At 35.3% G+C, this 14783-nt stretch overlaps 1 protein-coding gene across 4 annotated transcripts; it reads right to left on the reverse strand.

Annotated features, from left to right (window-relative positions):
* Positions 1-2542: 2542 nt before the first annotated feature.
* Positions 2543-9021, reverse strand: LOC123540558 (DNA polymerase III PolC-type-like). 4 transcript variants are annotated; one of them, XM_053550005.1, is made up of 5 exons: positions 8426-8566; positions 6389-6443; positions 5897-6089; positions 5395-5523; positions 2543-3911 (listed from the first exon to the last, which is right to left on the reverse strand). In XM_053550005.1, the coding sequence occupies exons 3-5, from the start codon at positions 5910-5912 to the stop codon at positions 3082-3084; spliced, it is 975 nt and encodes a 324-aa protein (XP_053405980.1). In that variant the 5' UTR covers positions 5913-6089; positions 6389-6443; positions 8426-8566; the 3' UTR covers positions 2543-3081. The 4 variants fall into 4 exon arrangements, with proteins under 4 accessions (XP_053405980.1, XP_053405981.1, XP_053405982.1 ...); XM_053550006.1 differs by lacking the exon at positions 8426-8566 and adding an exon at positions 7894-8349; XM_053550007.1 differs by lacking the exons at positions 6389-6443; positions 8426-8566 and having other exon boundaries at positions 5897-6263.
* Between the last annotated feature and the right edge of the window lie 5762 nt (positions 9022-14783).

Genomic DNA, 14783 nt, shown 5'->3' on the forward strand with positions numbered 1-14783 from the left:
AAACAGTAAACCTTAAGAGCCAATAAGGCATGTACTCGATGGCTTGCAGAAGACATCAAGAGACACACCCATAAGGGCTGGACGAAACAGGCCAGAAGACAGATATCTAAACAGCTCATTACCGGCGGGATTTTCAAAAATTGTTCCGTCAGATACAATCAAAGAGGGAAGCGTTGCATTGGGTTGAACATGCAGTGTGTCTCAAAACAAATGGGTCATGACATGTACTTGTAATAAAACGTTTTATAACTTTACCAAATACAATTGGATTAACTACCATGACCCAAAATCTTACGAAGGTTGTAAACCACATCCCCATAAAAATCTGGTTTTTATATACCTTCTCACAGAAGTGTTTAAAAGAACCATTGAAATTTAAACCAAATCGTAATTACGATAGAAAATAGCAAAATATTTACGTACCTTAAAATAATGGTAGCCTTGCTGAAGACGTTGATTTGTAATACATAGATTACGTTCAATTAAATCCTCAGCATGATTACATGCTCTAGCAAACCGAATTAATTGATATATATATATTAAGGCATACATATACATACGGCATTTCTGAAAACAGTTTGGTCAAAACCTCTTTTAATAAAGGGTGTTAAAGAAAAATAAATAGGAAAATTGCCATGAGAATTGCAAAAGCTTGAGAATTTGAATTTGGTTACAATCCGTTTGGTGTATAGCTGATAATCTAAATGTGCACGCATAATTGTTTTTGAGTGATTATCAAATAAATTTAACTTTTACGTCTTTAAATATTTTACGTGTGTGAACTGATCTAATAGTGTCATATATCTTATATTTTACCATTTAGTTTTTGGCATAGTAGTTTATCTAAAGAATACTCTTTAGATCAACTGTAAATAGTCTTTTTTTTATATAACTTCGACTACTAAAAGCTTATTGATTATAAACAGTTCTAGAACGAACAGAATTTATTAACATTATACCTCTTTGAGAGGCGGCTCGGGAGATATTATCTGTAGACTGTTAAAGGATATATCTTTGACTTCGCATGCCAGCGCTGAAGATGGTACGTAGCCGTTTAAACGCGAAAGATTGATATCTGCGAAATATGTAATTCACTAGCTTATTATCTGAAAACTAGAAGGAATATGTTTGTCCATGTATAATATTCATGTGGGAGAAAACTTTCTCTTTGATATCTATTTGTAAAATAAAAATATATATTTGCTGAATTTATTGAAGCAATTTCATGCGAGTTGTAATGATAATGAGTATTTGGTGGGCATAATAATGTTTTATTCTTCTAGTTTAGTAAACGAGAATTCATATATTTCATGTTAGCAGAAAACAAATGTATAAATTCTGATACTATAAACAATAATGTTATAAGATTTGGCAAATTATTTTTAAGACTAATTACGACAGAAATGATAATCTGTATAAAAATCTATCATACTTGTTTGAACATTGAAAAATACCATTATTCATTGAAATAATCAGTTAGATGTATGTCCATTGGACACTGGTGACCCCACTTACTTAAGTGAATATGTTCACATGCTCAATAACATTCTTATAAAGTTTTATTTATAAGTCTAGCTCAAATTCTTATTGAGATACGGGCGACACAAACTTTTAGTCGCTTTAGTCATATTTTGAATAAATCAACGGCCAAAACTATGGTCATGCTGTCTGAAACCCAAACAAAACTCCAAGTGCATAACATCACATGCTTAATATAATACTTATACGAGATTATGACACTAAGTTTTTTCCTAAGATACGTGTGACACAAATTTTTAAATATTTAAACTTTTTGTCAGTACCAAAATAAAACTCAAGATGCACATATTCAGATGCTTAATAACATTCCTAAAATGTTTCATGACTATACGTCAACCATTTTTTTAGAGATACCTGCGATACAAAACTTTAGGTCATTTATGCACCGGTTAAAGTAATCAAGGACCAAAACTCCTGTCTTACTGAGTAAAATCTCAAATAAATCCCCAGTTGCAAAACTTCACATGCTGAATAACGGTCATATGATGTTTGAATACTCTAGGTCAAATTCTTCTTGAGATATGCATGGTACAAATTTTGGCGGACGGACATGTGTATGTGGTGTTGGCGGAGGAGGGTTTTGCGGGAAGACAATGAACTTAATAACTATAAAGGTATTATAGGTACATATCGTTGTACCGTATTGTTAGATCTGAATTATTTCACTGGTTCTTTAGATATAAGTACCAGGAGTGTAATATTCAGAATTCACTGATTTGACTTCCACAGAAACAGAAATATACATTTGAATTACTCATTGTTGACATTATTAAGGTAAGACCTGTGTAATGGGCAATATCAAGAACCTAGAATTGCAAACTGTATTGTTATTCTGTATCATATTGTACATCTAAACGTGAAATATTAAAAGATTTTACCGCGTCATTTAATAGTTACAGGTGTTTTTTGATACTACCCCTTTTCGGCCATTTGACGCCAACAGAACCAAGAGACCTGTTTTGCATTATAATATTTTTTTTTCATCAAAAAGAAAAAAACACTCTTTCTAGCAGGTATTCTATTCCTCTATATATATATTGTACCAAAAAACAACAATCCATGTATAGTAAACAAGGCTTTCATAAAATATAAGCAAAAATATATAGCGATATGGGCTAAAACTGACGACTTGTGGGATGAAATTTTTTTCAACTATTTGTTTCAAAGTTCAAAATTTATACATTCAAAGGTATGTAATAATGTAATTTTGGTATTAAAATTTTCCTCAAAGTGTAGGCAATAAGATATATGAAAATCAAAAACTTTTACCATCTATTTTTATTTAAATAAGTCCAAGCAAAAAGGTATCCCCTAAAATTACGATAACAATTTTTTCATGAAAAAGAATGCTCGAAATGTCTTTCATGATTATTTTCACAAAAATAAGTATCTATTTTGCTTGCCATACATTATTCATAAATACAGTACTCTTCTGAAAGATTCAATACTTCTTTGAAAGATAAATAACTTGAACTAGTGTCAAATTATTTATAAAATTAATCAAGACATAGTACACGTTTGACCTTGAATTGACGAACAAACTTAATTTTTGCCTTCAAAATACGACACTAATTTTGGAATTACAGCCTCCAAAACCCTCTTAGAATTTGTCACTCTTGGCAACCCTTCACTGTTTCTCATAGTAAATACATTGTACAGTCCATCTTCTCCCTTACGTAGAAAGATTGTATGTAAATGTTTGAAATTTAACCCCGAGCTAGCCACATTGTCGGCAGTGGACGACTTCATGACACCATTTGCTACCAGAACAGAAAGAGATGGCATGTTTTTCTTTTTCTCTATGTTGGATTCCATGTTGTGTTTGACATCTCTAGGAGGAAAACTCTTCACTACTACACACTTCTCATCATGTTTCACAGCGTAACTGACCAGCTCTGACAAACACTTGACATCATCAAGAGCGTTATGAGCGTTATACACTTTGGAAAGCAATGTACGGGCCAGATCTTCCTGTTTGTAAGACTCCCTTTTAGGACATACGGATTTAAATACTGGAAGAGTGTCTACCAATCCTAACACACATGCACAAAGATCACTAAACATTCCGGTAGCTAAGCAGGCGTTGATAATGATAGGAAAGTCAAAACGTTTTCCATTATGTGCAATTAGAAACACGTTTCTGAACTGTTTCAGCCAGCTAAACAATTCTCTGAGTGCTGATTCAATAGTTTTAGTTTCAACAGGAACACCATTTACAAACATATCACTACTATTTGTCACAACAATTTTAGTCACTTGTTCGGCAGAGGCACTCATCGGTAGTTTGGGTAACACATAGCAACTGAAGCTCTTCTCTGTGCTCACATGTTTGGCGGCTATCTGTGTTATATGAGGATACACCTCTCCTCGAACTGAAAAAATAGCAGCAAATGAGAAGTGAAATAAATGAAATAAATAACAAGTGTAAACTAGAAAATGCTTTTGTAAAAAAGCGCATGTCTCCCCCAATGCAAAGTCCTATAGGCAGGAAGTCAATAGGGGTCAGGAGCGAAAGTCAAAGAGACACTGATGGTTGGCTGCAATAGGGATCATCTACTTGGCATGTCCAGTCATCCCGCTAAATTTCAACACTCCTGGCCTAGTGGTTCTCAAGTCACTGTTCAGGCTCCTGTGACCTTGACCTTTGATGAAGTGACCTCAAAATAAATAGGGGTCATCTACTCTGCATGTCCAATCATCCTAATAAGTTTCAACATTGTAGGTCAAGTGGTTCTCAAGTTATTTCCAAAAAATGATTTTACATGAACAGGCCACTGTGACCTTGACCTTTAATTGACTGACCCCAAAATCAATAGGGGTCATCTACTCTGCATGTTCAATCATCCTATGAAGTTTCAACATTCTGGGTCAAGTGGTTCTCAAGTTATTGATCGGAACTGGTTATCAATGTTCAGGCCACTGTGACCTTGACCTTTAATTGACTGACCCCAAAATCAATAGGGGTCATCTACTCTGCATGACCAATCATCTATGAAGTTTCATCATTCTGGGTCAAGTGGTTCTCAAGTTACTGACCGGAAATGGTTTTCAATGTTCAGGCCCCTGTGACCTTTGATGGAGTGACCCCAAAATCAATAGGGGTCATCTACTCTTCATGACCAATCATCGTATGAAGTTTCAACATTCTGGGTCAAGTGGTTCTCTAGTTATTGATCGGAAATGGTTTTCAATGTTCAGGCCCCTGTGACCTTGACCTTTGACAGAGTGATCCCAAAAACAATAGGGGTCGTCTACTCCAGCAGCCCTACAACCCTATAAAGTTTGAAGGTTCTAGGTCAAATGGTTCTCCAGTTATTGCTCGGAAATGAAGTGTGACGGACGGACGGAAGGACGGACGGACAGGGCAAAAACAATATGTCTCCTGGGGGAGACATAATAAACACAAGAGCGATCAGTGATCACAGGTGTCACCTGCCGGGAACATTCAGACAAAGGGAGATAATTCAAAAACTAGGACAGGTAGAGTTATGGTTCTTTGACACTGCACACCCCCTCAATGAGTTCTATCATTGTGTGAAGTAATAAGTTTGTATCTTTCAGTTTTCGAGCTCTGCACCAGACAAGAAAACGTGACGGACAGACAGACAGAGGACGGAGAAGTGATCCTTATATATAACGCGGCTACTCCATAGCAGGCGACATAAAAAACCTTTGGTCGAAGCAATGCATGAACAAATCCTCTCCCATAAAAAGATCATTTGATTAGAAACAGCCATTGCCACAAAGCATAGAATAGGCAAACAATGCAAAATCATAACTCTTGAGCTGTTTCTTTGTCTGTGTTTATAAAGGTAGACAACTGTATTTACAAAGGGAAAAGATAACAATACTAACTAAGGTCTGTAGTTTCAAGGTCCACAGTGATGTACGATGGTTCGCCACTTGAACAGACTGGCTTGAATACTCCACGCGGTATAGGATCAGGGATTCTGTCTATGTCAGTACAATCTTCATGGCCAACTTCTGTAGAAATATAAATTGGTGAAAGTTAACAAGTCATACAATTTATATATATAAAGTGAGGTTGAGGTATATACATATATACATGTATGTCAATTACACAGCATGGGTGCCCAGTACTGCCTGATACACATGATAAATGTGTGATAAATTCTTAGACCAAAAGATTTTTTCAGTTATAACATAACAAGGTCATCACTTTGTAAATAACAGACAGAGCAAAAACTATGAGCCAATTTGAATAAAACTGTTGCAAACATTACACTGAGGTTCAAGATTTAAAAGTTTACATGTATGTTTAAATGAAAGCATCATATACATGTAGGTACAATACAGATACAAACAAAACAGGCCAACTGTAAGTGAAGAAACTTACCTGACTGATATGTCATGCCTTCCAGTGACTCTGTAGCCGACTGGTTGACAGCACGCTCTTTCTTCAGGAATAAACGTCTTCCTTTTGCAGAAGGCTTACAGAACGTTTCTTGACATTTTTTGCGTTTGCTGGCACACTGCTTTGCATACTCTTGTGTGTGGTGTCCAGGGGACAGATCAGCACTTTTGTTTACCTTTTATAATGATGAAAAAAGTAGTTATTGAAAGACATATTTGTAAAAAAGCCTACAGTTACATCAATTACAAAAGTTGCTCTTCTGTACAATAGTTTGAAACAAGGAATAGATTTATTATTACCACTATCAGATAATGGCAGAAATGTATATTATTAATTATACAGAAAACTTGCTTTCATAGAACTTATAAAAATCATTACAATTAATCTAAATTACTAGTTGATGGTGTAATTATTGTACAGATCATACAATTGGTGAATTTACAACATTATAAAGACCTGAGATTGTACACTTACTTGTAACTGTAGAAGACAACCAAACAATGTAACTATCAACTGCAAAACGTAGTAACTGAAAATCAAAAGAACATCTGAACTGTAACTATAAAGCGGGTAAACATCGACAGACTGCACAACATAAAAAAGGCAACAAACAAATACAAACAAACAAGTTCAAATTCAATGATTGGAACACTTATCAGCTGTAAGACAGTCCCATCAGAAATTATGTATACATTTTCAAAATATACTTCATAAATTGAAACAGTAACTTGTCTTTTGTTCCAATAAATTTCTAGGTTGGCATTCATAGAAATAAATATAGTAGGAATGTGACTCATGCTCACTTATGACCAACTAGGCTACTTTAGGATCATTGTGGCCAGGTTTCATTGAAATCCACCCTGTATATTCAGAGATGTGGTAACAAAATTTGATAAGAATTTAAGATGAAGGTTATTGTGACCTCGACCTTTGACCTAATTCTCACTTAGGACCAACTAGGTCACAGGGTGATCATTGTGGCCAAGTTTCATTGAATTCCATCCAACAGTTTCAGAGGAGATGCAATAAAAAGTTAACAAACAGATGGAATGACGGACGAATCACAGACAAGCCATCTCATGTAAGGTGGGCTAAAAAGATCACTACTGAAAATTACATGATTAAAACATTTGCCAACCTAGTGATTTTTTCCACCATTGAAAAACAAGACCCCTTCCCAGAAAAGAACTTGTAAACAACATTAGAACAATTTTACAACTGTGTTACTTCTACTATATAGTAGAGCATGTTGTTAACCTTCCCGGAACAACCAATGCTATCTATCATGGCTAAACAAAACCAGAATAATTAAAATAACCTTTCTGTCGAACATTTGTATTTTATTTTTTGAATAACAACTGAAACTTGTAAAGCCAGCAAACATATTATACAATAACACTGTACAGTGGTCAGAATGCATTTAACCATACATCAATCGAACCCTGGACTTAATAGATTTTTATAATTGAGCCGTGCCATGAGAAAACCAACATAGTGGGTTTGCGACCAGCATGGATCCAGAACAGCCTGCGCATCTGCGCAGTCTGGTCAGAATCCATGCTGGTCGCTTTCAAAGACTATTGTTATTACAGAAACCATTAGCGACCAGCATGGATGCGCAGGCTGGTCTGGATCCATGCTGGTCGCAAACCCACTATGTTGGTTTTCTCATGGCACGGCTCATATTTACTATTCAAACATCTTTTATTATTCAGTGTTCCCACTCATTTTTAAAAATTAAGTAAGGGTAAAATCTACACCCTGGTTACAAATTTATGGGGTAAATAATTAAACCTGGAGGTTAGATGTATGGAAACAAGGCCTTATCCGAAAATACGTCTGTCCAAAATTCTACATCTGACAGTTGAAGTCTTAAGCATATTATATATATTATTATCAAGTTTTAAGTCTGTCAGAAACAATATTAAATTTGTCAGTTATAGGAAAAATTTGGCCTTATTCAGACAAAATTTGAATACCTGTTTTCAACAAAATCCGTTGTCTTCTCTTGATTTTATCAATAAATGCCTGTGCACTGTGTGCAGTCAAGGTCGGCAATAAATCTCCCGTATCGAGTGTACACACACATTGAATAGTACACTCAATACGTGCGTACATCCAATAGGGGTGTTTTAATGTTGACGGTGCAGTAAATAAAGTGATATATGCATTTGTACTCGGTCCATTTCATACGCGAGCAATCTCGCACCAGGTCAAATTTTAATGTGAATGGGAACGCTGATTATTTTTGTAATTTTCTCAGACCTTCACAGAAAGACGCCGCAAATGCATATTCTCACATGTAACATTCATTTTTCTGATTGGCAGTGGCTTGGTTGCCGGTTCCGGCTACGTAGACTAAAGGACAGATAGTCAGTCCTATATATGGCTAAAGTGTTTACGTTTTAACCCTTATTTGGACTAGTTATTTTCTTCACCACTTTCAGTGGATTGCAATATGTGAACAAAAACAAGTGACACAAAACTTTGAATAAATATCAGTGGGCTTACCAACACCAAGCTTTGTATTTGCTGTGAAGCAAGGCATGCCTTTCTCTTTTACTCTGTGTGTCTTTCCATACGGGACTCGATTTACATGTTCACAGTCCAAGTTGCTGCACCTCACATATAGGAAACCTGACAGACCTTTTTTTAACTCCCCAACAACAGAGTATTTATTCATAGATACAGGGCCTAGCTTACACTTTTCACAATATTCTAAATTGTCCAGTAACACACCCAACTCGATAATAATCCTTCTATCCCTCCAACCATCTCGACTAGCGTTCTCCGGCAGATTTAAGTGTTTGTCACTACGATGGCGTTCCTGAGTAACTGTCGGTTTCTGTCCACAGTATACATGGTCTAAAGTTACCGATAACGGCTTCTTAATAGCTTTATTCACCTTTTTCTGGCCAGCAAAACGACCTTTCGGATCTCTCGCCGCCATTTTGATGCCCCGGATGTAAACATGTGGTTCCCGTCACTGATTCTATTTTTATTTTGAAAGCAGGAAACCACGTTCGGAATTACGGAAAAGGTTTGTTTATGTCCGGATCGCACCGAATTGTTACGGTTTTTGTCGAAATAAGACGAATGAACCGGAAGTGTATTACGCAGGTCTTACCTTAAATATTGAATGTTTCTTAAGAATGAACTGACATCTTGTGCAGCAAAACAGTTTGCATTTTGTAATGTCAGGTTGTTGTGCGTGACATTGTACATTTCGTTTGCCGTTTCGCGTGTACAATAGGTGCCAATCGGTTAAAATCATAAAATGAAATGAAAAGAAAATATTCTCTTTCTCATGTTGGATCAAAATATATTTCACGTGTGAACTACCGATCGATCATTGAAAATGATTTAGTGTACAAGAGTTAAATGCAGTTCTTTCTTTTTCTTTTGTAGAAAATTTATAAAATACATTTGAAATGAATTTACAACATATGCTACATGAAACCATTTATTTGGTAATTTTGGGGCGGGTATTGTTATATTCTGTTCATAGAAAGCAACCAAGCAAAATATAAAAGCAAACTTGGTTTGACTGTGTCTTTTCATGAGAGAAAATGAAATTTACATCACCACTTATGCCCCCTTGCATTGATTTCCGTGGAATTCTTTGATAGTAAAATTGAATGGACTCGATGATCTAAAATGACTAGACTATACAGTTAATACTGATAATCCAAGGCAGCAGAATCCTGTATTGGTAAAGGTCCAATATGTTAAACAAGAAAAAATACCCGTGCAAAGAAAACACACTTTCACATATCTCTGTCTATTGTTTACTGTTTAGTCAATAACAAGTTTTGGGATGTGTTTTCCCCAATATCATTCAATATAATCTGTATGTAAACCCTTTGGAAACTTTAAACCCAACCAAACAAAACTAACAGCAGAATCAGTTTGTGTCTATTCATGAAAAATGATGGAATATACAACAACATTCAAGAATGTCATTACTGGATCTATGTCCTATCTATTTGTTGAATATTTTTGTAATAGACATAAGAAATCATATAACTGTAATAATCAGTTTTATTTGATTCTATCCTTTAAATAATATTGAAATGTGTATTGATTTACCGCGTTTTAGACACCGGCAGGCTGTTATTCATATTACAAACAAAACATAGACATCAGCACAGTTATAAGTAAAGCTTGATTTAACATTGAATAATAGTTTCTTAATTATACAGTGGAAATAGCCGTCAACAAACAAAGCAGAGACAATAGCACAGTTAAAAGTGAAGATTATTTAAAGAATAGTTTCTTAATTATAAAACGGAAACAGCCGTCAAATAACTGATAGAGATTTTTTTCCAATATCATCCGTCTTGCGCATCACTGACAACCTAAATGTGCACGGCTTATTGTTTACAGTTTATATAACCTTCCATTCTCAAACAGATTTCACCTTTTCTATGAATATTTAATATGAGCATGCGAATTGCACTTATAAAATGTATTTACTAGTACGCTTGTTTACATTCTAAATCTAGCATTCGAATGTCTATACTAAGATTAATGCTTTCGTGTAAACAGTTGTGTTATGAAACTAGAAACATTATATAAGTACGTCTAACATATATTAAGTTAGTTTGCACGTTTTAAAGAACTATTGTTGAACAGAATTCCATTCAACCAATTTTTTTAAATATCATCACCAGCATGATAACAATATACTTTATGATTAAGCACACGGTCATAAAATCTCTGCAGTACTGTCCTAGTTTAAAGACTGTTTGTTGCTTTACAATTAGCATCATATTGTATCGCCATTCCCTCAAGAGCTGGATGTAAATGTGAAAACATGACCTCTTTAAACTCTGTCCCATCGTCCATTGATATTATGTACACACAATAAGACATCATTCTAAAATTATATTCTATGCAATGCTTGATTAACACGATCAAGAATAGTTACATCACTGTCTTCAAATAATAAATCAAATTTTGTTTCAACACGTAAGAAACATAATTTGAACAAACTTCATATGGATAAGGGTTGTATTAATATAATTATAATTGACAGTCAGTTTGAGTAAACGTTTCTTTAACAATATAATTTTGCTATGTAAAATTTAGAAAACACATTTCTCCCTCACATGTGAAAAAAAGGTATTATAAATTCAAAAGTAAAATGTGTGTCATTCCTTTTTTAACGAGTCAGCCATTTTTAAAGACGAGACACTTCTCAAATCGGTGGGCAATTCTTTAACTATCTGGCGGCTAAAAAACGTCATATCGGAACGATTTCCTGTGAGGCTTGAGCCTTCGGCCCCCCGTACCAAATGCGGATCCATGGATGCCTTGATCACTAGGCCACGGTGTACAGTAATATATACTGACACTGATTCAGTTACACTTATGTGTGATATAAATGCAGTCATTTGTTGCTTTTTGTAAAGTAATAGTATATTTCTTTAAACGGATTTGCATTTGTTTATTTTATACAATTATTATATGTCAACTATCTGAGATATCAAAACTTTGTTGTTAAAATATAAGTGTTTAGTTTTCAATTTAATCAATTTGTATTATACATGCATTATAAAAATTATCATTCCCGTTACAGGAGATAAATGTTAGACCGATACTGAATTACCAGTTTAAACTTCAACAGACGGTTTAGAATATAGCTCAGAGTAACTACACGGCTACTAAACGTTAGCGCCACCACCAAATTGTGGTGATAAGGAAAAGAGCTATCGACATTTCCGTGGTGCAGCTATCGCCCATTTCTACTTGTAAACAAGTGAGTAAAATTTATATTTTATCTTATACTTTTATTGATAGAACTTTTTTCGAAAATCAGAGAATGTAGTTCCGTGAAACAACACTTTAACTACAGGTTGGCTGTAATTTCATTAAAATATTATGCAAATTGTGGTGCCAGGAGCTTTTCTCCCGAATCTGACAGTGACACATTTTTATATCGGCCAGTATTCGAGCACCATTCCGATGAATAGACAGACTGTAAGAACATACCTGCATATGCAAATGGTGTAGAAATGAATTACACGTATTCCCACAAACCAAAGAATGACGAAAAACACAGTAAAAAGAAAAAAACACCACTATTTTTTAAAGTGGTGGCGCTATAACTCTAGTGGTGGCGCTATACAGTAGTGGTGGCTCTGTTGTGGCTTATATAGTCAATTTTAATGTATGAAAAACCCACAGCGGAGCTTTATATGGTTGTTGAAATCGAGGACTTGAATTAATTGTAAAATTTCTGTCTGTTACAATGTAAATACGTAGATCTTTCAATTTACGTGAGCGGTCTAGCGGTGCCACTTGAGATTATCATTTACCTTTACAATGTGATAAATTTTGTGAAAAGATGCTTTGGACAATGGACCGAAACCGACAAACATGACAGCAGACTTTGGTCGTGCATGAATTGAAATGAAATATGTATCATCACTTACGTCTTCTAGCAGTAAAATTAAAAGATTACAGTGTCTTTAAAATTATTTTATATTTGAGAGAGAATTTTGGTGAGGACTATTTTTCTAATTCACACGTTAAAACTGATTTATCCTGGAAACAAATCTTTGTTTGAAATAAATGTATTGCTACTATTTTTCTTGACTGAATTAAAGGTACATGTTTGTATTTAAGTAGAATATTTAAGGTTAGAAATAATTCTACATTAACATTTTAAACAAAGGAAAATATTTACTTTGACTACAAAAATCCCAAGGGTCTGTGAGTATTTTGTTCGTTTTTTTCTTTTTTCTTGTGTGTGTGTGTGTGTGTGTTCGGGTTTAACGTCTTTTTCAAAAAAAATTCTGTCATATAAACTACGGTCTCTACTTGTAGCAGTGAGCACAATGACCAACTTTACAGTCTTAGACACGTGGCATGATACCCCACCCAGTCACATTATACTGACACAGCGCTTACCAGTCCTAGCACTATCCTCCTAATGCTAAGCGCCAAGCGAGGAAGCTACTAGTACCATTTTTTTCCGTCTTTGGTATGACGCGGCTGGGGTTCGAACACTCGAAGCGGACGTTCTACCACTAGGCTACCGAGGCAGTTTTTTTACAGAGAATGTTCCATAAGGGTAAATAACCTATGATCGTGTTTTTCATTCTTTAATAACATAATTCCTTGCAGGAAAATTACCAATTAGAGAATATTGGTGTTTGTTTTGTTCCGGATGTGTCAGCAGTTCGTATTATTGAATGCCGTAACAGCGCCACCACTACTGTATAGCGCCATCACTAGAGTTATAGTGCCATCACTTTTAAAAATCCTGGTATATTTCTTCTAACCCAAGATTCTATTATTCATGGTGTGTGCGTATATAATTATTTATCATTTCTACACCATTTGCATATGCAGGTATGTTCTTACAGTGTGTCTATTCATCAGAATAGTGCTCGAATACTGGCTGATATAAAAATGTGTCACTGTTAGGTTCGGGTGAAAAGTTCCTGGCACCACAATTTGCATAATATTCTAATGAAATTACAGCCAACCTGTAGTTAAAGTGTTGTTACACGGAACTACATTCTCCGATTTTCGAAAAAAGTTCTATCAATAAAAATATAAGATAAAATGTAAAATTTACTCACTTGTTATCCCCCGACGAAAGTCGGAGGGATATAGTTTTGGTGTTGTCCGTCCGTCCGTCCGTCCGTCCTTCCGTCCGTCTTTCCGTCCGTCCGTCCGGAGCCATATCTAGGAAATGGTTGGGAATATTTATTTAAAATTTCATATACATGTTCACCTCTATGAGTTCTTGCGGCCCGTCGAGTTTCAGTCAGATTGCCCAAGTAACACCAGAGTTATGGCCCTTAGAAGTTTCTAGTGTTAACTATATAGGGTACTATAAATATGGCAATTTCTGCATCATAACTTTTGATATATTTGACCTACAACTATGAAACATAATCAGAATTTAGATCACCATAATGTGGTTGTGTACACACAATTTTAGTCGGATTTATTTGTAAATTAAAGAGTTATTGCCCTTTAATTGTATAAAAATCCACATATTTGTACATAACAAACTTACCATTTGGTAGAATTTCATTAAATTTCTTTCATTCTTTTCCATGAACATTTATTGTAAACATGTGAAGTTGTGTACCCATACCTGGTCATCCCCTTACCTTGATCACACACCTCCCCCCTATCCCCCGCCCCCCCCCCCCCCCCCCCCCAAAAAAATTTTTTTTTTTTTAGATTTTTTTCAGACAAACTTCATACACATGTTCACCACTATGAGGTTATGGGGCCCATCAAGTTTCAGACAGATTGCCCAAGTAACACCAGAGTTATGGCCCTTAGAAGTTTCTAGTGTTTACTAATATAGGGTACTGTAGATCTATAGATATAGCAATTTCTGCATCATAACTTTTGATATATTTGACCTAGAACTATGAAACTTTAACAGAATTTAGAGCACTATAATGTGGTTGTGCACAGACAGTTTTGTACGGATTTCTTTTGTAACTTCAGAGTTATTGGCCTTAATTGTCTAAAAATCCACATATTTGTACATAACAAACTTACCATTTGGCAGAATTTCAGTAAATTTCTTTCATTCTTTTCTGTGAACATTCATTATAAACATGTGAAGTTGCGCACCCACACCTGGTCACCCACTTGCCTTGGTCACACCCCCTCCCCCTCCCAACCCCACTCCCACCCCCCCCCTCCCAATTTTTTTTTTCATTTCTTATTTTAGATTTTTTTCAAACCTTCATTATAAACATGTGAAGTTGCGTACCCACACCTGGTCACCCATTTGCCTTAGTCACACCCCCTCCCCCTCTCAACCCCCCTCCCCCCCCCCCATTTTTTTTTTTCATTTCTTATTCTAGATTTTTTCAAACCTTCCAAGTTG

The sequence above is a fragment of the Mercenaria mercenaria genome, chromosome 8 (assembly GCF_021730395.1).
Source record: "Mercenaria mercenaria strain notata chromosome 8, MADL_Memer_1, whole genome shotgun sequence".
Classification (NCBI taxonomy): Eukaryota; Metazoa; Mollusca; class Bivalvia; order Venerida; family Veneridae; genus Mercenaria; species Mercenaria mercenaria.

Coding starts and splice junctions, on each gene's coding strand:
- LOC123540558 (XM_053550004.1), bottom strand. CDS start 8,864: ATGGCGGCGAGAGATCCGAAAGGTCGTTTTGCTGGCCAGAAAAAGGTG. Junction 3,912..8,425: donor AAATACAAAGCTTGGTGTTG/GTAAGCCCACTG, acceptor CTATTTTTTCAG/TTCGAGGAGAGGTGTATCCT.